Source organism: Pseudonaja textilis, chromosome 6 (assembly GCF_049901715.1).
Source record: "Pseudonaja textilis isolate UNSWEBS1 chromosome 6, rPseTex1.2, whole genome shotgun sequence".
Taxonomy (NCBI): Eukaryota; Metazoa; Chordata; class Lepidosauria; order Squamata; family Elapidae; genus Pseudonaja; species Pseudonaja textilis.
Window position 1 is genome coordinate 49,749,367 of NC_141995.1, and position 23,886 is coordinate 49,773,252.

The 23,886-nt window shown below is 44.7% G+C and overlaps 2 protein-coding genes across 11 annotated transcripts in view; one reads left to right on the forward strand and one right to left on the reverse strand.

Annotated features, from left to right (window-relative positions):
• The window catches only part of LOC113435791 (toll-like receptor 6), a 458,202-nt gene that overhangs the window by 166,001 nt on the left and 268,315 nt on the right, over positions 1 to 23,886 (forward strand). The gene's annotated exons all lie outside the window — the stretch shown is intronic.
• TBC1D1 (TBC1 domain family member 1) overlaps positions 1 to 23,886 on the reverse strand; it is a 92,642-nt gene that overhangs the window by 9,080 nt on the left and 59,676 nt on the right. For 4 of the 10 annotated variants that reach the window (XM_087936566.1, XM_026699858.2, XM_087936567.1 and 1 more), the window contains 13 exons: positions 23,283 to 23,415; positions 22,522 to 22,613; positions 21,080 to 21,190; positions 20,024 to 20,152; positions 17,435 to 17,521; positions 14,222 to 14,508; positions 9,585 to 9,725; positions 8,157 to 8,276; positions 5,724 to 5,857; positions 3,794 to 3,979; positions 1,788 to 1,949; positions 797 to 955; positions 278 to 522 (listed from right to left, as the gene is read on the reverse strand). In XM_087936566.1, coding sequence (XP_087792692.1) covers positions 278 to 522; positions 797 to 955; positions 1,788 to 1,949; positions 3,794 to 3,979; positions 5,724 to 5,857; positions 8,157 to 8,276; positions 9,585 to 9,725; positions 14,222 to 14,508; positions 17,435 to 17,521; positions 20,024 to 20,152; positions 21,080 to 21,190; positions 22,522 to 22,613; positions 23,283 to 23,415 — 1,986 coding nt within the window. The remainder of the gene's footprint in view (positions 1 to 277; positions 523 to 796; positions 956 to 1,787; positions 1,950 to 3,793; positions 3,980 to 5,723; positions 5,858 to 8,156; positions 8,277 to 9,584; positions 9,726 to 14,221; positions 14,509 to 17,434; positions 17,522 to 20,023; positions 20,153 to 21,079; positions 21,191 to 22,521; positions 22,614 to 23,282; positions 23,416 to 23,886) is intronic. The other 6 variants (XM_026699859.2, XM_087936570.1, XM_087936573.1 and 3 more) reach the window with 3 other exon arrangements.

A 23,886-nucleotide genomic window follows, 5' to 3' on the forward strand; every position in this document is an offset into this window, starting at 1 on the left:
TTATCAGCCTTATCCCGAAGGACTGTGGAAGACTTCTGTTGGACTATTCATAAACTGTTTGGGACTCATTACGGGCTGTGAATGCATATAATTCACAGCCATTGGAAATAAAAACAAGGTTTTGGGGAACAGCGTGTGATTGTTACTGTCTCAGGAAGCCTTGATCAGAACACCAGCGGGCCACAACACTCCATGGTGGTTGTATGTCGAGGGCTTCCCTGTATAGGGTTCTCGCAATTGGGTGCAATACTAAATAAATGTAATGCAGGTCCTTTACCTGAAGAATCGTCATGTCCGGTCGGTATTGCTTCCGAAGGCCCAATTCAAACATCAGGAACTTCAGCATCTTAAAGGCTTCCTCCTCGCTCATGTGTAGTAACAACACTCCGGCCACAAAACTGAGGCCTTGACAATAGCCCACTTCCGGATCCAGGAGGGAGTAGGCCTTCAGGATATTATAGAGGGACAGCTGACCAGCTCCAAGCTGGGATGAGAAGTAGGGATGGGTCGGGAAAGTGCGACCTATGAGAGAGAGAGAGAGAGAAAAAAGAGACGGCCATGGACACAAATCAGCCGTACTGTTGTGCAAAACACTTCCCAATTATGAAAACAACCCCAACAACCCGTAACTGATTGTGAGGTGAGCGCTCCGCCTCTAGGCCACCACATCACTCCCTAAGAAATATCTTCGGTACATACCATAATCTAGTCCTAAGTGAAATATGACCCCCCCTTTTTATTTTCAAATGCAAAATGTTCCAAGTTTAATACCAGATTTACTTCTGGGCAGGCTTACCTAAATCAATCAGAATTGCATGCTGCTGGGAAGTCAGCTGTTTTAAGAGTTCTTTGTACGGCGTGTCCTTTGGCTGTTGCTTATTTGGGAATGGGTGCTTGAGTTGGTGCAGCTCTACTAAGAACTTCCAAATCTCTCCCCGTTGTTGCCGAGGAACCCCTTTTCAAAAGATGTTAAGAGCAAAAAGAATGAATCGCGGTAAATGAGACACCGACACACAGTATGTACAAGCTCCCTGCTTTAAAAAGAAACCATTGCTTTCAATGGGGATATCCTTCCAGAATGACCTTGAAATGCTGCTAGGATAAGCTCATTTATCCTGGAGTATTTTTCACATAGCTAATGCCACCAGCAAGGAGCTGAGAGGACTTCAACTCCCAGAATTCCTTAGCCAGCATAGCTGGGAGTTGGAGTCCAAAGTCTTAAAGTTGCCAAGTTTGGGGGCCTTTGCCCTATAGTGGCAAGGGTGGGTATTCAGCTGGTTCGGACTAGTTCTGGAGAACCGGTAGTGGAAATTTTGAGTTGTTCGGAGAACCGGCAAATCCCACCTCTGGTTGGCCCCACCCCATCTATCCTCTGCCTCCCATTGAGTCCCAGCTGATCGGCTGGGTCTTCTTTGGTTGCCCTGCACAGGAGAACGGAGCTGGAAAGCAGGTTAGTGGGATGGGGGAGGGAATGGGGATTTTGCAGTAACCTTCCCCTGCCACGCCCACCAAGCCACACCACGCCCACCAAGCCATGCCCACAAAAATTGAATCCCACCACTGTCTAGTGGGGTCCTTGGTGCTCTCTGAGGTTGGTTGTTGTCTTGCAGACATTCCATTACCCAACTAAGGGACATCACCAGTGCTGGAAGGGAGCAGGGTTTGGAGAGGAGGAGGAGGATGTGGAGGAGGCCTGGGAGGTCTTTGGCGTTCTCTGAGCTTGGTGGCTTTCTAGCAGATGTTTGAAAAAGGTAATAATAGGCTTTCCAAAGGGCCAGTACCCTCACCTTTCTCCACAGCAGAATGTATTTTCTCCATGTCCAACTTGATCTTTGACCTTCCTGGCATGGTCAGCAATTTATCCCAGACAGACAGGACTTCTTTGAGACACGGAGTCATTTCTTCATAATCAAGCTTCAGGCGCTTATTGAGCAGATCGTTTTCAGAAGCTGGGGGGGGAGGGGCGGGGAAAGGCGAACAGGTTAAAGACAGCCGCCCCTGTGAAGGGCCACCAACACATTTTTTGCAAATGTCTGTGTCTGTCTGTCTGTCTATCTAATTTATATAGCCACCAACTATTAACTATATGAAAACCAACTATCATCTGGCTATCATCTGTCTGTCTATCATCTCATCTGTGTTTATGTGTGCCTGCCTGCCTGCCTACCTACCTATCATCTATCACCCATCTATTATCTCTCTCTCTCTCTCTCTCTCTCTCTATCTATCTATCTATCTATCTATCTACCTATCTATCTACCTCTACCTCTATCTAATCACTATCTATCCATCCATCCATCCATCCATCCATCCAATCTCTCTCTCTAATCTCTATCTATCTATCTATCTATCTATCTATCTATCTATCTATCTATCTATCTATCTATCTATCTATCTATCTATCTATCTTATATAGCCACCCATGACATGAAAACCACCTATCATATGGCTCTCATCTGTCTGTCTATCATCTCATCTGTGTCTATGTCTGCCTACCTGCCTACCTACTTATCATCTATCATCCATCTAGTATCTATCTATCTATCTACCTACCTACCTACCTACCTACCTACCTACCTACCTACCTACTATCTAATTTATATAGCCACTATATAATTTATAAAGCAACTCTGGGTGACCTACAACAATTCAGTAAATCAGGCATCATGTACAACCATTTTGTAATAATTATTAAACATACGGATGAAAGATTGTTTTTGTTTCAAACATCCCTCCTTGTTCAGATATGCAATGGAGGGAGCTTTGGGGCCAGGACTGAGAGCAGAAGCGACCTGGGTTCACGATTTAGACACAAGAAATAGCCTGGGCAAGGCTTTCCCTACATTGCACCCAAGATAGCAGGGCAGAGGGGTGGACTAGAAAACCTCCAAGTTCCCTTCCAACCTTGGGACGCTTAGTCTCAAGACAACCCTTCTTTCTTGTACCTGCTGCAGCCTCTAAGAACTATCCAAGTATGAAGATCCCCATTTTCCTTCCATCTGAACCAAGAAAATAGCAGCATTGAACCAACTTTGGATGCTGTTACAGATTCAATTATACAACATCTGAAACATCTTAATATATGTGGAGGAAAAAGCCCGGATGGCTTTGATTGATTTTTAAAAAGCAAGATAAATAGGTGAGACTCTTTGTAGCTTAGGGTTGAAATGAGGGCTCCTTGGTGCTCTCTGAACTTGGTTGCTTTCTTGCAGATCGTTCATTATCCAACTAAATACCCTCTTTCCCCAAAATACGACCTACACTGAAGTAAGTCCTAGCTTAATTTTTACACGTATGCGCAATATAAGCCCTACCCCCCAAAATAAGCCCTACTTAAGATTCCACCCACTCCAGAGGGGATCAGTAAAAATTAAGCTAGGGTGGGGAATAGGGGGGATGGAGTTGCCCTACTACTTACCTTTGGACAGTTGTAGCCAGGCCTGGCACACCCCGACACCTGCCTTGCTGGCCCAATTCTTCTGCAGCCAGCAAGGCTGGGTAGGCTTTCTTGAAGGCCTCTGTAGCTGATAACAAAGCTCCGGATCAATCCAGAGCTCTCTTATTGGCTGCAGAGGCCTTCAGGAAAGCCTTGCTGGCTGCAGAAGAAGAAGTTCCTGAAGGCCTCTGACAGCGAAAAGGAGGCCGGGGGCGACGTGCGCAAGTGAGGTTAGTCAGTGGGTGACATCACCCGAAAGTAAGACCTGGTGCCTTTTTTGGTGGCAAAAATATATAAGACAGGGTCTTATTTTCGGGGAAACACGGTAGAATTTTTTGGGAGAGATTTGGTATTTACCTTGCAGTTTCTGATTTTCCTTTTCCATCCTAAGAAGAAGGATGTGCTGGAGAATAGCTTTTTTCCAAAGCTCCCTCAACTCCTTGGGTGTCTTTTTTCTGTCTTCTTTGGTTGCTCCGAATGGTCCGTCTTCGCAAACTGGCTGTAACGGTGATCTAGGGGCCAATTCTCCCAGTTCGGAATAATCTTATTCAATAAAAAGAGAACCAAAAGTTCTTTTTCTTTATTTGAACATTTGTCTGAATCCCTAGATCAATCCTAGCCTTGGGGAAATAATTATCAGAAGAGGAACGGCAAGCTGGAAACTGAAAATCTTACAAGACCCTTTATCAACTAATAGTGTAGTAAATACCTTCATGTCCATGGAGATTCTCATTCATGCAGGTCATGGTTGTCTCAAAGGTGCTTTTTTCAAGAGGCAAATGGACTTTCTGGTTTTTCTTTGAAGACGTTTCGCTTCTTATCCAAGAAGCTTCTTCAGTTCTGATGTGAAGAACTGAAGAAGCCTTTTGGACGAGAAGGGAAAATATCTTCATAGAAAAAGAGTAGTGAACTTTATCATTACCCCCAAGTGACTGTGTTTAGCTAAGAATTTTCTACAAACTCCACTCATACACAGAACTGAACAAATCATTTGGCCCTGCAAAATATATCCAACTCAGCAATTAGATCTGAAAGAACTGCACGAATGGTTTTTGCCACCCAAACCAAGATCTACTGTCATGTTAGACCAGGGGTGGGATTTCAGCCAGTTTGGGCAAACTGGATGTTAATTTTACGTATGGTTTGGCGAAATGGTAATTCCGATGACTGGCTGACCCCGCCCGTTCCCTCCCCTCCCAGGAGTCCCAACGTGGCCTGTTTTGGATCCCAAGTAATTGCAGGGGGCGCATGGAGCCCGGGCAGGTGGAAAAGAGGTCTCCCAGAGGCTCGTAGAGGGCAAAAATGGGCCTGCTTCTGGCCTCCTGGAGGCTCAAGGAATGCCTCCGGAGCCCGGGGAGGATGAAAATGCCCCCCCCATGATGCAGGAGGCCAACTAGGCCACGCCCACCATGGCCACGCCCACCCAGCAACCAGGCAGAGAATCTAACATTGCTAACATTTTTAAACCTCACCCTTGTGTTAGATCTTTGACAATCATTTGTGCTTTGCTTTCCTACCTTCGTCCGGCAAATATCGAAATTCCCCAAAAGATAGATTGCAATTTAAAAAAAAAAAAATTCCACAGTATTTGAGAATCAACAAATTTGTTTCAATATAATCCGATAATCGAATAACCCAATATTTTTTTTCTAGACTTACAAACAAAATGAAGAGCGCCATCTACTGTATCAAATGAAACACGTGCAAGAGGCATTTGAATCTGAATATTTATTTGGCCAAGTGTGACTGGACCAAGGGTTTCAAACTCGATTTCATCGAGGGCTGCATCAGGCTTATGTTTGATCTCTGGGGGGCGTGGCCAAGGGGGTGTGGCCAGCTTGACATCACTTGTGTCGGGGGTACCTGCTAAGGGAGGACTTCCCTCAGAGTCAGACCCTCCCTCCTTCTCATTATAACCTTCCTTCCTTCCTTCCTTCCTTCCTTCCTTCCTTCCTTCCTTCCTTCCTTCCTTCCTTTCCTTTCCCTCCCTCCCTCCCTTCTTTTTCCTTCCCTCTTCATTCTCCTTTCTTCTTCCTTGCCCTCTTTCCTTCTTTTTCCTTCCTTCCTCTCCTCCCTTCTTTCTCTTTGTCTTTCCTCTTCCCCTTTCTGCTTTCCTGCCCCTTCTTGGATGCTCAGATGCAAAAGGGGAAACATTTTTCCTTTGGTTTTGTTTTTAGTTTGTTTTGCTAGCTCTCTGCCACTAGTTAAAAGCTTAATTCAGTCTATTCTACTGGGCGGGGGCGGGGGGCAGGCGGGGAGCAATAAAGAAAAATTGGATTCATTTTACCTTCATGCCAACCAGAAGGGTCGCATCCTTTTTGGGGTGTTGCCACTCTTAAAAATATCTGCTGCCTCCAAGAATGCCGTCGAGCCTTCACTGGGGTCTCGGGGACCAAATCTGCTTCATTGGATATGTTATGTCTAAAATCAGAAGTCACAGAATTTATTTATTTTAGCTACCATTGAAAGACATTTTCTCCCCTCCCGGATGAAACAAAGATATGAATTCTTTAAAGAATCTCAACAGCAAATCAAAATCGAAAAGAAAATTACTCGGCTTAATTCTTTAAATGATGAGCTTCCTGACAGAAATTACTCAATGGTGGGTGTTTTGAATCGTCAAAAATATTCAGCAATAACATTCTCTTGCCGCTTATACCGCATTTCCCCAAAACTAAGACCTATCCTGAATATAAGCCCGAGCTTGATTTTTTACACTTGCACCCTCTCACCGTTCCAGCAAAACCAGATCCCAATCAACAACTCTGAGACGGGCATTTTCCCAAAGTTTCTTTTTATTGGAAAACGTCATACAGGGATATCTGAGAGTTCCAGGTTTTCCCTCAGTAAATCAAAAATCAAAAACGAACACCCAACCCCTGCACCCATCAGTCCATCAAATGGTCCAACTGCCATCTGTCCCAACTGGAAACACGACCTTGACCGAAAAGAAGAATGCCGTTATGTCTAACTACTAACACTCTAAAAATCCCCCTCCTAAGTTCTCAGGCACAGGAATGTGGCAGCGTGGAAGTTTCTGGTTTTAATAGGGCTTTCAAATCTGACACATCCAATATAAGCCCTGTTCCCCAAATAAGCCCTAGTTAAGATCCCACCCACTCATTGTACCTGGTTGCATGCGGTGGGGCAAGGTTCAGGGGTGAAAATCAAGCTAGTGTGGGGATGGGAAGGGTGCACCTTCCCCACATGCCCCACACCTACCTACCTTAAGACAGTTGCAGGCGGGCCTCCCACACCCTGACACCTGCCTTGCCTTGTTAGCCCACTTCTTTTGCGGCTGCTTGCTGCCACTTATTTGTGTCACCGCCAGATAGTTTCACTCTCAACAGCCCTCAGGAACGTGTTAATCCAGAACTTGTTTCTCGGCTGCAGAAGCCTTTCCTGAAGGCCTTTGACGGCGAAATGAAGGCCGGGGGGTACTGCACCCGTCAATCCAGAGCTCGTTTCTTGGTTGCAGAGGCCTTTCTTGAAGGCCTCTGACAGAGAAATGGAGGTTGGGGGCACCAAATGCGAATGGTTGCAAGTGGCTGCAGAAGAAGTGGGCTGGTAGTGGCCATACGGGCGCCTGCTCGGCATGGCTGTCGGTGCCACCACTGCGGGGTGAGACAATGGAAGATATCCCCCCAAAATAAGACCTAATGCCTTTTTGGGAGGCAAAAAAAAGGAGACTGGGTCTTATTTTTGAGGAAACACCGTAGTTATCCCTGCTCATGACATCAAGATGTGTTTGTGCAAAGGTTTTGTACGGTGGACTGGGCCAAAAAGACGCGAGCCGGGCCCTTACATTTTCCAGGATGGCCCTGCAGGCCGGATTGGACCACATTGTGGGCCAGATCCAGCCCGTGGGCCTTGTATTTGACACCCCTGGTATAGAGCTTTGTAGATGATAACCAGAACTCTGAGAAAGCTAAACGCGGTCAGATATGATTTCCTCCACACATGTTCTGACCTAGGCTTCCCCAACAGCTGAGTCCTTATCCCGATAAGCCCCTTTTTTATTTCATTTACAATGAATATCCTCTCCAAAGTCCTGGCCAACAGTCTTGCAAGATAATACCCAATTACAGACCTTTATCAGGCTTGGAGAATGGCCAGGATGACATCTTTCAGATGCTGCAATACTTGCCAGAATGAACTAATTGTCTCCTGCAAAACCCCACTCCCCTTTTGCTCCTCTTTTATTCCCTAGGGGAGGGGCCATTCACCATCCATCTATGGCTTTACTCCTAAGTCGACCCTTGTTCCTCAGCTGTTCCCTTCGTCTGGCAGCTCTGTGCATGCGCACGCTGGGAACAGGCTCCAGCTGTTCTTCGGACTGATGTCTGACTCCAAAGGCAGCTGATAACTGTCAGATGGTCCTGGCCCCATCTTTGCCTCCGAAGCAGAGCCCTCTTCAGAGCCTTCCCCAGACTCCAGGACTGGTCCATGTTCCTCCCCAATCTCCTCACTTTCCGAGTTGTTGGGTCACAACAACACAATCCCACAGCTGTAGCCCAGGTCGTAGAAGAAAGCCATAGCCAGCCAGTTTTGTGCTGGGTCCAGGAACACGACATAGAGCTGATCTCAAATCTGAAGACAAATTTTCTTTCTCAGTTAAGCCCCAATTTCTTCCACCACTAAATGTGCCCCCTCAGGTCTGAAGTCATGTTTCTGAACCAGAGATCCACTGAAAGATCCCCTGAAAGAACAGGTCCCCTACCTGGTAGGTTTCCTAAAGTCAGACGTGACATTTTCATCTACAGGAGCCAGGAATTTTAAGAAATTTGGTACGGAAGAGGAGGTGTGAAGCTTTTTCTGGAAAGAGGAACGGTAGGAGGTGCTGAGCATCGTTGAAAAGGGTGGCTCAGAGCGGGAGAAGTTTAGCGTGGTGGGTAAAACACAAGCACGGAAAGAAAAGAACAACACAGACAAGAAAGTAATAAGCAACAAATTAGGAAAAATATAATAGGTATGAAAAGAAAGCAAAGGCCAAGACTGCCAGCTGTGTAATTTTTTTAAGATAACTTCTTGGAGGCTCGTTCTGTTTTCAGGGAAGGCCACGAAACCACATTTCTGTCATTTTCTGTTATAAACACTGAAAACAGGGCTAAAAGAAGGCAGGATAGAGGAATCTCATAAGATGAGACTCCTGGTGTAAAGGATGAGTACCTGTACTAGAAACTCCTCCTGTGTCTATGTCCTATTATTTTTGTTTCAATTTTTTAACTGAAGGTGTATTAACATAATAATGACACATATTACATATATCAGTAAGGGTCAATTTGGATTGTGGGTTCACATACGTGCAATAAATGACAATAACGTTGTGACTGACTGAGCTGATGCTTATTTCAACCCGAGACTTTGACTAAGTTACACTAAACTTTATTTTATTTCTTCGTAGATTAGGTAAAGTTTCCCCTTGCACATACGTGCTAGTCCCATGATGGCAAACCTATGGCATGCATGCTGGAAGTAGAGGGGGTCACACATACATCGCATTATGGGTGCAGGCACGTGTGCACATTGTCATGTGTGCATGCGCGCACTTTTAACACACAATGACACAAAGGTTAGCCATCGCTGTGCTAGTCGTTTCCAACTCTACGGGGCAGTGCTCATCTCTATTACAAAGCTGACCACGTTCATGGTCAGGTGGCTTGCATGACTAAATGGCGAACGCTGTTCCCTTCCCACCAAAGGGGTCCCTGTTTTTCTACTTGCATTTTTGACGTGTTTTCGAACTGCTAGGTTGGCAGAAGTTGGGACGAGGAACAGAATCTCACTCCGTTATGTGGCGCTAGGGATTCGAACCACCAAACTGCCAACCTTTCTGATCGACAAGCTCAGCGTCTTAGCCACTGAGCCACCACGTCCCTCTTCCTAGATTACATGGAGTTAATTAGTTACCTCATAACTAAGAGCTACATCATAGTAGCACGATAAAGGTTATTTTTTTCCAAGGGCTTGGAACTCTTGACTTATTTCCGTTGAATTCATGACTTCTCTTTGCGATGTACCAATGTCTTTGGTGACAATCTTGGTGAATTGATGCACTGCCAACCCGCTCCTCTCTCTGTCTCTCTTTCTGTCTCTCTCTCTCTCTCTCAGTCTCTCTCTCTCTCTCTCAATCTCTCTCTCTCCTCACCTCTTTGGCATGGCCTGCCTGCCTTGTTCTCCACTTGAGCTATGCCTTAGGCGCTTGAAGAAATTGGGTGAGGAGGCCGAGGATGGAAGCTGAGCTGGAGGAGGCCGGGCAGCAGCTGGTGGCTTAGAGTTGCTGGCAGCGCTGGTCAGGTTTTATAAGGGGAAGGAAGGGAGAGAGGGGAGGGGAAGGGAGGGAGAAGGAATGCAGTGGGAGGAGAGGAAAGGGACGGAAGACAAGGAGAGGCAAGGGAAGGCAAGAGAAGAGGAAAGGACAGGGAAGGAGAGGAGAAGGGACAGAAAAGGGAAGGGAAGGTGAGATGGAGGATGGATGGATGGAAGGAAGGAGAGGGTGAAAAGGAAGAGGAAGGAAGGAAGACAAGGAAAGGCAAGTGAGGAGAAGGGAAGAAGGGGGAGAGGGGAAAGGAAGGGGGTGGAAAGGAAAAGAAAGATGATATGGATAATGGATGGAAGGAAGGAGAGGGTGAAAAGGAAAAATGAAAGGAAGGAAGGAGGGGGAAGTGAGATGGATGAATGGATGGAGGAAGGAAGGAAGGAAAGAAGGAAGGAAGGAAGGAAGGAAGGTCAGTCAAAGTATATGCATACAGGAAAGCTGAAAACAAAAATAACTCAAGCACTTTAATTAGGAACCATGTACACAGAAAGTAGCATCAAGAAGCCCTTTAAAGCCCTATTACTGAAATGTGCTTCTTCTATGACTCTAGCCTCTCACGGATCTGCTGACCATGCACAATAATACTAATGCTAATACTAATAATGTCAGAATGAAGACAGATAGTCAGAATACATTAATGCACGGAGCAGGTATTTCTGCTTACAGCTTGAATGTTTGGCAGAGGTCAGGTTTTTTTAATGAGGGTAAAGCTGCCTGTTTCCCAGCCCTTGAATGTCTCAGCTTTGGAAAGCTTGGTGAGGCACCAGAGTAGAGAAAAGACAGTCTGAAGTAAAAGAACAGTGCCAAGACCAGTTTCTTTCCAACACTCCGTGTACCAATCCTGCATATCAAACTGTACATGCTGAACACGCTGTTAGTAGAATTCTAAAGGCAAGCCCAGATGGTGCAAGATGCGGGGGAAGGAAGTCTAAAACTAGCTTGCAACCTGCAAAGTTGTCCCAAAGTTGTGCTTTTTTTTTTTTTTCCCAAGAGGCCACAGGACTTTCTGGTTTTTTTCTTTGGAGACATTTCACTTCTCATCCAAGAAGCTTCTTTGGCTCTGACTGAAGAAGCTTCCATTCCCCACCATCCAGTCAGAGCCAAGGAAGTTCTTGGATGAGAAGTGAAATGTCTCCAAAGAAAAACCAGAAAGTCCAGTTGCCTCTTGAAAAAAAAAGCACCTTTGGGATTCTATTCTGTTCTTGTTCTTGTTCTTGTTCTTGTTCTTGTTCTGTTCTCTTCTGCATTCTATTCTTGTTCTGTTCTGTTCTACTCTATTCTATTCTGCATTCTATTCTGCATTCTATTCTTGTTCTGTTCTGTTCTACTCTACTCTATTCTGCATTCTATTCTGCATCTATTCTTTTCTAGTCTAGTCTATTCTCATCCTTTTTCTGACAAAAATAGGGACGGTTGTCCCAAAGCCACGTCTATTGAGTTGCGGCATGTTTGTATAACCAGAGGTTTTCATCTATTAACAGAACGTGGATGAAGTTCAGATGATGCTGAAGGTCACCACACATATATTCTCTCACCATTCCTAGAATGGGTTTGAAGGGAACTGCCTGGCACCCCTAACAAGAGAGCTCTCAAGAATTTGAAACGAACCAAACCAAAAACACAACAACTTTATGTCCTAAATAAGAAGCTGCTTCTCTAACCTCAAGGGCTAACCAACCAACAGCTCCACTTTCCTGAACAAGCCCTGTCTAGCTGCAAAAACCACTGTGATAAAAATCTGGCATTAGAAGGAGAAAAGGACAGATGAGGTTCAAAAAGAGGACAACGAAAACATTGTTATTTCAGAATTTTCCCTTTCCTCTTTTCGGGTCCTTTTTACCGGTTACAATTCATCTCAGGCATATGTCTGTCTGTCTGTCTGTCTGTCTGTCTGACACTCTCTCTCTCTCTCTCTCTCTCTCTCTCTCTCTCAGAGGCATATGTCTGCCTGTCTGTCTGTCTCTGTCTCTGTCTGTCTGTCTCTGTCTCTGTCTCTGTCTCTCTGTCTCTCTCTGTCTCTGTCTCTGTCTGTCTCTCTCTCTCTCATTATGTTTAGGTGAGAAATAAAATGCACATTGGGCTTGCATCGAATTTTGCAGCATTTCCCCAAAAGCCACAGCTTACACAGACAGTAACTGTCATGCCCATGTCGGAATCTGATTCGGAGGGGGAAGCTGAACAGCTGACAGGGGGTGGGAGTGTGGCTCCATTGGTTGCGGAAGAAATGGGGGAAGGGCACAGTCCGGCGGGGCAGAGCAGGGGAGAGGTAGAACAAGGGAGAGGGAGTTCAGAGGAAGACCCGGGCCCACTCTCTCTTCATCCTAGGACACGCAGGGAGGAGCAATCCACACCATCCCAGAGAAAATACAGGCAGTCTTTGACTTACAACTGTTCATTTAGGGACTGTTTGAAGTTACCAAGGCACTGGGAAAAATGTGACCTAGGGCCATTTTTTGCACTTATGACCCTTGTAGCTTCCCCATAGCCACGTGATCAAAATTCAGACGCTTGGCAACTGGCAGGTACTTATGACGGTTGCAGTGTCCCGGGCTCAAGAGATCACGTTTTTGGGACCTTCTGATCAGCAAAGTCAATGGAGAAGCCAGATTCACTCCACAAACCATGTTACTAATTTAATAATGGCTCCATTGTAGTCGTAAGTCAAGAGCTACCTGTACTTCCAGCCTTTGGTCCCGGAAGCTTCTTCACTGCATGATTTTTCGGCATCATGTAAGTAGATTTTGGACTAGAAAATTATCAGCTTCCCTTTCCTAAAAAGAACTATTCCTCCAAATACATTTTGGGTTCATGCACTCCCTTCAGAGAATAGACAAAATAACTCACACATATCGGTCCAGTTGAATAAATCTAAGACTAGAATCAGTTTACACTAAGCAGTTTTCTCTCCAGGTTTCTATCCTTTGCTATGCTCTGTTTTAAATGCATTCAAGATGTTGTAAGCCACTCGGAATCTATTGGAGTGGGGTAGCAATAATGGATGTAAATGATAATAATGGAAGAACAGAGTTGGAAGGGACCTTGGAGGTCTTCTAGTCCAACCCTCCCTCCTCAGGCAGAAGACGCTACACCACTTCAGACAAATGGTTGTCCAATCTCTTCTTAAAAATTTCCAGTGTTGGAGCATTTACAACTTCTGGAGGCAAGTAGTTCCACAGATGAATTGTTCTCATTCTCAGGAAATTTCTCCTTAGTTCGAAGTTGCTTCTCTCCTTGGTGGGTTTCCATCCATTGCTTCTTGTCCTGCCCTCAGGTACTTTGGAGAATAGCTTGACTCCCTCGTCTTTGTGGCAAGCCCTGAGATATTGGAAGACTGCTATCATGTCACCCAGTGGAAGCATTCAAATAAAGTTGCCACCGGTTTGGTGGGCGTGGCTTGGTGGCCACGCTTTGTGCGCATGCCCACACTTTGCGTGCACACGCACACCAAACACGCACTTTGTACAGGCGCAGAGGCATTCTAACTTGCCTCCTGCAAGCCTGCACGATGGTGATCGCTGCAGCAGCTGCCGCGTGGCGCTATTGTGTGCCGCGCAAAGCAGCTGCGCTTTGAATTCTGGCCATAAAAGTGAGTATGGGAGCCCGGGCGGTTGGGTGAGCCAACCACAGAGCAGCGAAGAGAACCAGTTTGGTCTCCACTGCTCATTGCTGCTACCGGCTCTCCCGAACCGGGCAGAACCGGTCGAATACCACCACTGATGTCACCCCTAGTCCTTCTTTTCATTAAACTAAAGGTTCTCCTCACACATACGTGTTAGTCATTTCCAGCTCTAGGGGGTGGTGCTCATCTCTGTTATAAAGCCGAAGAGCCAGCACTGTCCGAGGACTCTCCATGGTCATTTGGCTGGCATGACTAAATGCCGAAGGTGCACGGAAAGCTGTTACCTTCCCACAAAAGGTGGTCCTTATATTTTTCTCCTTGCATTTTTACATGCTTTCGAACTGCTAGGTTGGCAGAAGCTTAGTGATGGGAGCTCACTGCGTTACGCGGTGCTAGGGATTCGAAGAGCCAAACTGCCGACCTTTCCGATCGACACGCTCAGCGTCTTAGCCACTGAGCCACCACACCCCCTAACTCTTCTCTAGGGCCAGTCTAATGCTGACCATTAGTTGAGTAAAGTGTTGTATACAGACACGAGTAATAAATCAACTTAATCATCATCCTAGGTCCAAAATCACAAAAGATGGATGCCTGCTCCCTCACCCAATTAATAGTTAATAAGGGTAACGATTTCAATCATTAATCAAGATGACTTATAAGTTGCATTCATAAAGCACATCCCCATGGAAAGCAGATGCTGTTACATCATCTCAATGTTTCAGACTGAGAAGTCCATGCAGTGGTTATGATCAAGAATGAATCCCAAGGTCCTTCTCCGTTGCCTAAGGTGGACATACCTGTAAACATTTCCTCCCCATACCTTTCCCTTCCCCTGCTTGAATCTTACTTTTGCTGGTCTGGAGCCTCTGTGGTCATGGAATGATACCTCAGAAGTTTTCTTTGGGAAACAGATGGAGAAGTTTCAACCGATTCGAACGACTCCTGGGTTTCCAACGGAACGTGAGTCAGGGTGTTAGCGCGTCTTCTGAAGCCCTGGTAGGCTGATTGGGTAGGATGTTCTTCAGATGATCCTTCAGATGCAGTCGAGAGAAGATCAAGATTGTCCACCGACCCGTTTGGTTTTAGAAGGCTGTCCGGGGGGAAATGGTTTTCCTGGTCGCTGAGAGATGTTTCCTATCAAGTGAAACAAAACTGTGAATGATCTAATCAGCCAAACCCAACATTTCATTTCTTTCCATCTCAAGCATAAAATCCAGAATGGGTGTGTTCTTTTCTTGGATTAAAGCAGCCAATTTAGCCATCTCTGTGTCATGCCCCTGTTGGAATCAGATTCAGAGGGGGAGGCCGAGCAGCTGACAGGGAGTGGGAGTGTGGCTCCATTGGCTGTGGAAGAAACTGGGGAGGGGCAAAGTCCGGCTGGGCAGAGCAGGGAAGAGGTAGAACAACGGAGAGGGGGTTCAGAGGAAGACCCAGGCCAATCTCCTCTTTATCCTAGGGCACGCAGGGAGGAACGGAGAAGGGAGCAACATGAGTTGCGTGGCCTACGGGGGAGGAAAGGGCCCTGATTCCCTTTATTAGCTGCAGCTGGGAATAATGTTTAAAAAGGGAAGCTGCACACAGCAAACTGTTGGGAGCAAATTGTGAATTTATCTGGTATCCTCGAGACTTATCTGTATTCCTGGCATCTTCCCAACTGTGTGTGTTTTGCTGGGCTTTCAAGTCTGCAATTCCTTTTCCTGCCCTGTCAAGTTAATTACTGCACGGGGTTTGTTTGGATTTTTAGTTACAGTTTGTATGTACTTTGTTTTCGGACTGAATTTTCTCCGCTTAAAGGCTGTTCCTGGGAGTTTTTCTCCAGCCGAAGGTAATCTGGACATTGGGGGCAAAGTTGGAGATAATAAAGGGACTCTTCTTGTTTATTTGACTGTGTTGTGTTTGTGCCATCACACTCTAGTATCTCCTTCAGTTCTTCCAACCAATCATCTATTTTATCCTACTCTTTCTCTTCTTCCCTTTTGTTCCCCTCCACTCTTTTCCTACTATTTTCATTCTCCTCTGCATCTTATATTCTGGTCAACTACAATTGGACGGATCAACATGTGCTAACAGGACATTTAAAATTGTTGGGTTTTTCAATGCTAGAACATCTGGTTGCTTTTAATGACCCAATATCTAATGTAGATGGTTAGAATCAGCAGAATGGCTTGCCTCCGGAAGTGGTGCGGTGGCCTAGAGGTGGTGCTCTTGCCCCACAATCGGGAGGCTGTGAGTTCAATCCTAGGTAGAGGCAGATACCTAGGTAGAGCCAGATGCTCTCTGGGCACGCTGAGAATATATCTGCTGGAAAAAAACCTCTGCATTGGCAACAAGAAGGGCATCCAGCCAGTAAACACTCAGCTCCATTCAGTTGCCAAGACTCCATCCTGCAAGGGATTATTGAGTCATTAAAAGGAGATAATGAATCGCATGCCTCCAGATATTGTGGGCGCTTCATCACTGGAGGCCTATGGAGATTTTCAGTCACCCAGAAGCTTCTTGGCTGAGAAACGAAACGTCTTCAAGGAAAAACAAAGCCCAGGTGCCTTTTGAAAAAAACAACTTGGGCATCTCTGTCCCTGGAGGTTTTTAAGAACTGACTAGACAGCCATTTGTCTGAAATGGTATAGGGCACTGATGGCTAACCTTTTTGGGCTCCTGTGTCAAAAATTTTGCGTGCGCTTGTGCTCGCACGCTCGCATGCCAGTACCCGGAAGGCAATGGGTACTGCCCCCTGCGCATGTGCACGCAATCTCTCCCATGCCACCCCCTCACAGCTGATTTTTGCCCAGTTTGAGGCCTTTTTCGGCAGGATGAATAATAGGGCAATTTCATCACTTCTGGTATTACAGGAAGTGATGAAATGGGCCTATTATTTAACCTGCAAAGCCTGCAGAGGCTTTTTTCAAGCCTCTGGGAGACCGAAAAAAGACCTCAATCCAGCCGAAAAATCAGCTGTGAGACACGCACATGTGCAGTGACGTAAGTTTGCCTGCGGCTTGCGTGCTGGCACAAATGGCTCTGTGGCACGCATGCCATAGGTTTGCCATCGCGGGTATAGGTCTTCTGGTTGAGCAAGGGGTTGGACTAGAAGACCTCCAAGGTCCCTTCCAACTCAGTTATTGATAATCAAGCAGAAAAGTTTCCATAGATTGTAAAAGAGGGAAGAATCAAGTTCACATCCTCCATTGGGTTTCCTGGGATCTTTCATAATAATTCTGTTATAAATGGACACAGATACTCCTCAGTTTATGACCACAATCGAGTCCAACATTTCTGGTGTGAGACATTTGTTAAGCGAGCTTTGCCCCATTTTACATCCTTTCTTGCCTCAGTTGTTAAGTGAATCATTGAGGTTGATAAGTGAGTAGCCTGGTTATTAAGTGAATCTGGCTTCTGACTTTGCTTGTCAGAAGGTCACCAAAGGGGATCACACAGCAATGGTCATAAATATGAACCAGTTGCCAAGCCTCTGAATTTTGATCATGTGGCCATGGGGATGCTAGAAAAGTCATCACTGTGAAAAACGGCCCTAAGTCACTTTTTTCAGTGCCCTCGTAACTTTGAACGGTCACTAAATTAACTGTTGTAAGTCGAGGACTAACTACCCTGTTTCCCTGAAAATAAGTCCCAACTGGAAAATAAGCCCCAGCATGATTTTTCAGGATGCTCATAATATAAGCCCTACCCCCAAAATAAGCCCCAATTAAGATTGTCAGCCAGAAGGACACATTGAAACTGTATTTCCCCCAAAATAAGACCTAACCAGAAAATAAGACCTAATGGAGCAAAAATTACTATAAGACTCAGTCTTATTTTCGGGGAAACACAGTACCTGTATTTTTTTGCCTATCACTATTGGGTAATTTTTCAGATGTACATATGGTAAGTAGATGTCAGGCTTAGTAGCACATTTAGGATCAAATGAGTTCGATCTTGAAAACCAAAATATAATAATTACTGCAGGAGTTTATCGGAAGCTAAACATTTGATGAAAGAAAAGAAACTGTAAAGTGAACTATTCCATTGCCTGTGTTGGTTTTATACTGTACAGTTCACTTACTTTACTTATAGTACTGAGCGTGCTGGATAAGGAGCTATCCAAATCAATACTTCCAGCGGTGTCCTGTAGGCTCTTACTTTTATTTCCCTGCCAAGAAAATCCTCATATTATTATATGTATTTAAAAATATAAAGATATACAGTCCATATATAAAGAAGTATGAAAATTCATATAAAAGACATTTCTTCTAATGAATAAACTGTTAAATTTAAAGATTCCACCCTGTTTCCCTCAAAATAAGACCCAACTGGAAAATAAGCCCTAGTATGATTTTTTTCAGAGTGCTCGTAATATAAGCCCTACCCCAAAAATAAGATTAAGATTGTCAGCCAGATGGGCACATTTAGATCCATATTTTTCCAAAAATAAGACCTAACTGGAAAATAAGCCCTAATGCGTATTTTGGAGCAAAATTAATATAAGACCCAGTCTTATTTTGAAGGGAACATGGTAGCAGTGCTGTGAGCTGTCAGGATTCCAGCAGTTACTCCAATTAAATCATGAGCCTCGAGCCCCACTCCCCAAACTTGAAAGGATTTATTAGAAGTTAACATGTCGGCATTAGCCTGGGAGTAGCCGACTCTGAGATATGTAATTCACTGCTTTCCCCCCCACCCCTCTGGGTGTATCATCCAACGAAACATGTCCATAGCCAAGAGTCATCAATTATGCTGTCCAATTAGGTTTTTCTGTGGCAGAAGCTCCAGTCATTTAATCAGTCTTTGAAGAAAATATGAATGGAATGTACTTTCGATTCCACACTGCCGCCTGCTCTTTGAAACTCCCCCCACTTCTTTCTGTTGTCAACTATAAAATGTGTATACAAAATGTTTTATGAGTTGACATGATCATTATTAAATTTAATTTTGGGGATGAGCTAAGAATATAGGCTTATTATTACAGGTAATCTTCATCTTATGACCCCAATGGATCCCAACATTTCCACTGCTAAGAAAGAGAGTTGTTGCCACAGTACAGTTGTTGAGTTTTGCCCAGTTTTATGACCTTTCTTGCCACAGGTTGTTAAGTGAATTGCTGCAGTTTTTAAGTTAGCAACACGGTTGTTAAGTGAATTTGGCTACCCCACATTGACTTTGCTCATCAGAACGTCACCAAAAGATACTCATGTGACCCTAGGACACTGCAACTGCCATAAATGGTTGCGAAGTGTCTGAATTTGGATCTCCTGTCTATGGGATACTGCAATGGTCATAAGTGTGAAAAATGGTCCTAAGTCACTTTTTTTGGTGCAGTTAACTTTGAACGGTCACTAAATGAACACTGTTGTAAGTTGAGAACAAGCTGTACTGTACTTGCATTTTTTTCCCTCTCTTGACACTTGATTTATAAGTCTAAAATATTGAAAATGACCAATTATTTGTCTGAATTCCCCTTAAAAGACTGGGCTGTGTATTCGCCGATGGAAACTCGTAGTATGTCATTCATTATTTCCTGTTCTGACCTAGGATTCCCCAAGAAGCACTAAGCCGACTTTTTGTCCCAGCAAAACCCCTCTTATTAAACGAAGGTGAGTTTTTTGCATTCACATTCAGCCAAAGGCCTGGCCAATAGTCTTTCAAGGGTGTCATTAGGAGCACAGACCTTATCTAGCTTGGAGAGCTGCCAAGTAAATATTTCCAAATGCAGTGCTGACAAGGAAGGACTCAGCACAGAGTCTCTGAGATGCACAGACAGATCTTCACACTGCTGCAATGAATGAATTGTTTCCTGCAAAATCCCCCTCCCCTTTTGCTCCTCTTTTAATCCCTATGGGAGGGGCCTTCACCATGTCTTAACTCAATGCTTAATTACCACTTATATGTGCCCCAACCCTCTCTAACAATATGCACATCAATACATGAAAAAAGCCATTTCCATCCACGCAGTTCTTTCAGAATCTATCCTTCAGCCCATAGTTGTTTCAAAATCCATCCTGCAGCCTGCAGTTGCTTCAGAAACCATCCTGCAGCTCACAGCTCTGCTGAGTCAATCTAAAGCAACCTTCAACACCATTGGCTAGCACACAAGCAGCAATACAGATCCGGTGTCTGCAGAGCTAAGGTGATATTCTTCAACTTTGCCCCCAATGTCCATTTGCTGCAAAGTGTGTTTGGAGCTGACGGGATCAGTAGCGAACTCGGAGCCCAACAGTTCACCTATGGCCTTTCTCCCATGTCAACCCTGAGTTCGTAATTCTTCTTTTCTTCCCATGTCAACCCTGAGTTCATAATTCTTCTTCTCCCCGGCCTCACTGCTGTCTTACTCCAAAGGCAGCTGATGACTATCAGACTGTTCTGGCCCCATCTCTGCCTCTGATGCAGAGCCCTCGTCCGAGCCTTCCTCAGCCTTCAAGACTGGCCCAGGTTCCTCCCCAACCTCCTCACTCTCCGATTCTGCTGTCAGCTCTGCCAGCCGCTGGCGGGCCACAACATTTCCCTCCTTTTAAACACATATCCAGGTGCGTGCTTAATGGTTTCGTTTTAAACACAGTTGTTTATTTTAGTGCAAAAATAAATTTTTCATGATGCGGAGGTCAACGCCCCCCAACACAGCAACTGTTGCATTTCAAGAGATTCAAAAAAGACTTACCCGAGATAAAATATTTTCCAAGGATTCGGTAAGCGACCTCTTGGCTTTGTTCTTCAGCACGTCAAGCTTGAACCGACTTGTGCTGTTTGGCATTTCGTTTCCCGTGGCTTCTCCAGTGGACTGGCCCGTCTAGGACGTTAAGGTAACAAATGCATTTGAAAAAAGAAAATAAAGATAAATCAACAGGAACCCCTTCCCAAAATAATAATAATGATAAAAGTGTTCGCTCCCAGGGGGGACATTTTTGTAATAGAGAAACAGGGAGCTGCTCAAAAAGATAAAAGACTTCAGAATATCCTCCAGATAGTTTAATAATAATTAGTTCCCATTTTCTTGGCAACCGTTTGGCACTGTTATACAATCAGCAGCAGCAAAGGTGGGATTCAAATAATTTAACAACTGGTTCTCTGCTCTAATGACCGGCTGGGTGGGTGTGGCCATGGTGGCCATGGCCAGGGGTGTGACAGGCAGGGCTTGGCCTCCTGCAACCTCCTGGGAGCAAAATCGGGCTGCAGGGGTAGTGCATCACCCCTACACCCCTGTGCCCATTTTTGGGCCTAGTAAGCCTCCCTGCAGCCTCCTGGGAGCAAAAACGGGCCGTGGGGGAGACTCCTGGAAGGGGCAGGGAGGGGAGGGGCAGGACCAGCCAGAGGTGGTATTTGCCGGTTCTCCAAACCAGTTAAAATTTTCACTACAGTTACACCAGAAGGCATCCGAACCACCTGAACAGCACCTCTGATCAGCAGCAGGCCTGATCTGTGAGGCCTGGTTACAACTGTCCAAAGTCATAGGGCAGCTCTACCACCCCTCCAGCTTAATTTTTACCCCTGCACCCTGGAGTGGGTGGGATCTTAATTAGGGCTTATTTTTGGGGGTAGGGCTTTTATTGGTCGCACGTGTAAAAATCAAGCTAGGACTTACTTTCAGGGTAGGTCGTATTTTCGGGGAATCCAGGTATGATTGAATAACATAATGAGGATTACTTAAAATGGGCAAATCTGATAGAGATTATTAATACTGTTATAAAACAAATATTGGAAAAAGAAAACTACAGACCTGTTTAACTTCCCCAAGGTGAACATGATCCTTCTGTTTTTCTTCATACACGTTTCTCAGGATAGAGATGATGAGCTCATTCTCCTTCTGTTCATTTCTTGGCCTTATTTTCTACCAAAGGGGGAAAAAAAATAAAGAGGAGAGCTTAATCTCTTTAACTCGTTGCATCACCAAATTGCTGCAAACACAGGTAGTCCCCGACTTAACAACAACTTGCATCATTGAGTGACCGTTCAAAGTTACGCTGAAAAAGCACCAAAAAATGGGGCCTGTGTCTATGTTCCACACTTACAACTGTTGTAAGCATCCCCATTGTCATGTGATCCAAACTCCGGCGCTTGGCAGCTGACTCCTATTTGTGACAGTCCTGGAATCACAATGATTCCTTTTTGTGACGTTCTGATGAGCAAAGCCAAATTCACTTAACAACCGTGTGACTAACTTAAAAACTGCAGGGATTCACTTAACAACTGGGGCAGGATAGGGGTCAACTAAAAAAATATTTCTTTGGTCTTTTTAGTTGCCAGCAGAAAGAAAGTGAGGAAAACAGCGCATTCCTTAATTGCTTCAGATAACTGCTAGGTAGCTGAAGCTGTTGGGGCGCAAGATTATTACTAGAGAGCATGATTGATGACTCTTGGCTATGGATGTGTCCCATTGGAGAATATGCATCCAGGGGATGCGGGGGAAGACCAGGGTCAAGGGTGAAATGAATGATGTATCTTGGAGTCGTCTGCACCCAGGTAACGCCAACATGATCACTCCTAATAAATCTATTTTTTTACTCTGATGCAAATAGAAACTTATGATTTGAATGGGGGTGGTTGGTCGGAGCCTTGACAGTAGATTGTAAAATGGAGCAAACCTCCTTTAACAAATGTTTCACTTTGCAACGTACATTTCAGGCTCAATTGTGGTTGTAATTCAAGGACGACCTATACCAAAAAAATGACATCAATTTCACAATATACAGCTGGAGTTATGAAACAATTTGTGTTAAGTAGCTTTTTATCCTGTCATTCGGGGAAGTGAATGGCCAAGCAAATAATCCTTACTTCTAAAGGCAACATTTATTTGATTGTCTCCAAAAACATAACTGTAATCACATGCCTGTTATTTCTAAATTTTTTCCTACATCCTCTAGGGACCATCAATGCTGCCAAAATTTGCATCAATCGAACATAAAGCAAAAATGTTTTGGACACTTTTTTTCCCTTCCAAAAACCTAAAAACTATTTTGAATTTTTTTAAAAAACATATGGACAAATCAGGTGACATATGGCTTAATCTCGCTGAATTCTATAATCAACCAACATTGTTTAATTCTGGGCCAGCAATTTCCATTGATTTTAATGCAACTCCTGCTAAGAGGCACAAATTAGGACCACAAATTAGAAATTGTATTTTTTCTCCACTGAAAAAAATAATATAATGGCAATTACCTGAACTTCCTCAAAAATCGAAGCTTGCTCCTGGTTATTCAGTGCTGTTAAATGTTTTTGCAATTCCAACTTAGTTTTAGAAGGATGCATCCCTAGCAAATAAACACATCAACATTAAGTCAGCATCATACCTTTGAGATAATATTTGGTCACTGGAAATTCACAAAGCTGTGCTGTGGATGGATGAAACAATTTTCTCTTTGGTCCCGGGATGATAGCAGCAAATTAAGATTTACATTTGTTTTGACCCCAAGACAACCATATCTATAAAGGTAAAGGTTCCCCGTGCACACATGTGCTAGTTGTTTCTGGCTCTAGAGGGCAGTGCTCATCTCCATTACAAAGCCGAAGAGCCAGCGCTGTCCGAAGACGTCTCCGTGGTCATGTGGCCGGCATGACTAAATGCCGAAGGTGCACGGAACGCTATTACCTTCCCACCAAAATGGTTCCTATTTTTCTACCTGCATTTTTTACATGCTTTCGAACTGCTAGGTTGGCAGAAGCTGGGACAAGTAACGGGAACTCACTCCACGATGCAGCGCTAGGGATTCAAACTGCCGAACTGCCAACCCTTCCGATCGACAAGTTCAGCATCTTAGTCGCTGAGCCACTGTGTCCCTTCCATTATACCAGGATGCAATTATACGCACACTAAAAATTAAACAAGCTTTTTTTTAAAAAAAAAAGTCCCAATGATATATCTATTGGCTAACTCCCAAAGGTATCCAAGAAACACATCGACCAACCAGGATAATTCTTACCTTCTATCTTTTCACAAAGCTTATGAAGAATTTGCATAGGACACTCATCACAGAACTGCAGTTGGGCTTTGAAATTTTGCTGGCTGGCTGCCACACTGAAGGCCTGTTTCAAGGTCATCATGATCTCGTCCACCTAAATGAGCGAGCGAGAGAGACAGAGACAGAGACACAGATAGAGAGAGACAGAGAGAGAGAGAGAGAGAGAGAAAGACACACACACACACACACACACACACACACAGAAACAGACACAGAAAGAGAGAGGGAGAGAGAGAGAGAGGTCAAAGTTCTGGATTTTTCTGCTGTTCTAGTCCTTTTGCTAGCTTTTGAGCCATGGTGGCGCAGTGGTTAGAGTGCAGTACTGCAGGCTACTTCTGCTGACTGCTGACTGCCTGCAATTTGGCAGTTCAACTCTGACCAGGCTCAAGGTTGACTCAAGGTTGACTCAGCCTTCTGTCTTTCTGAGGTAGGTAAAATGAGAACCCCAAATTGTTGGAATCCCAAAATTGTTGGTTAGAATGCCGTATTGCTGGCCAACTCTGCCTACAGTCTGAAGTTCAATCCTGATTGGCTCAAGATTGACTCCGCCTTCCATCTTTCTGAG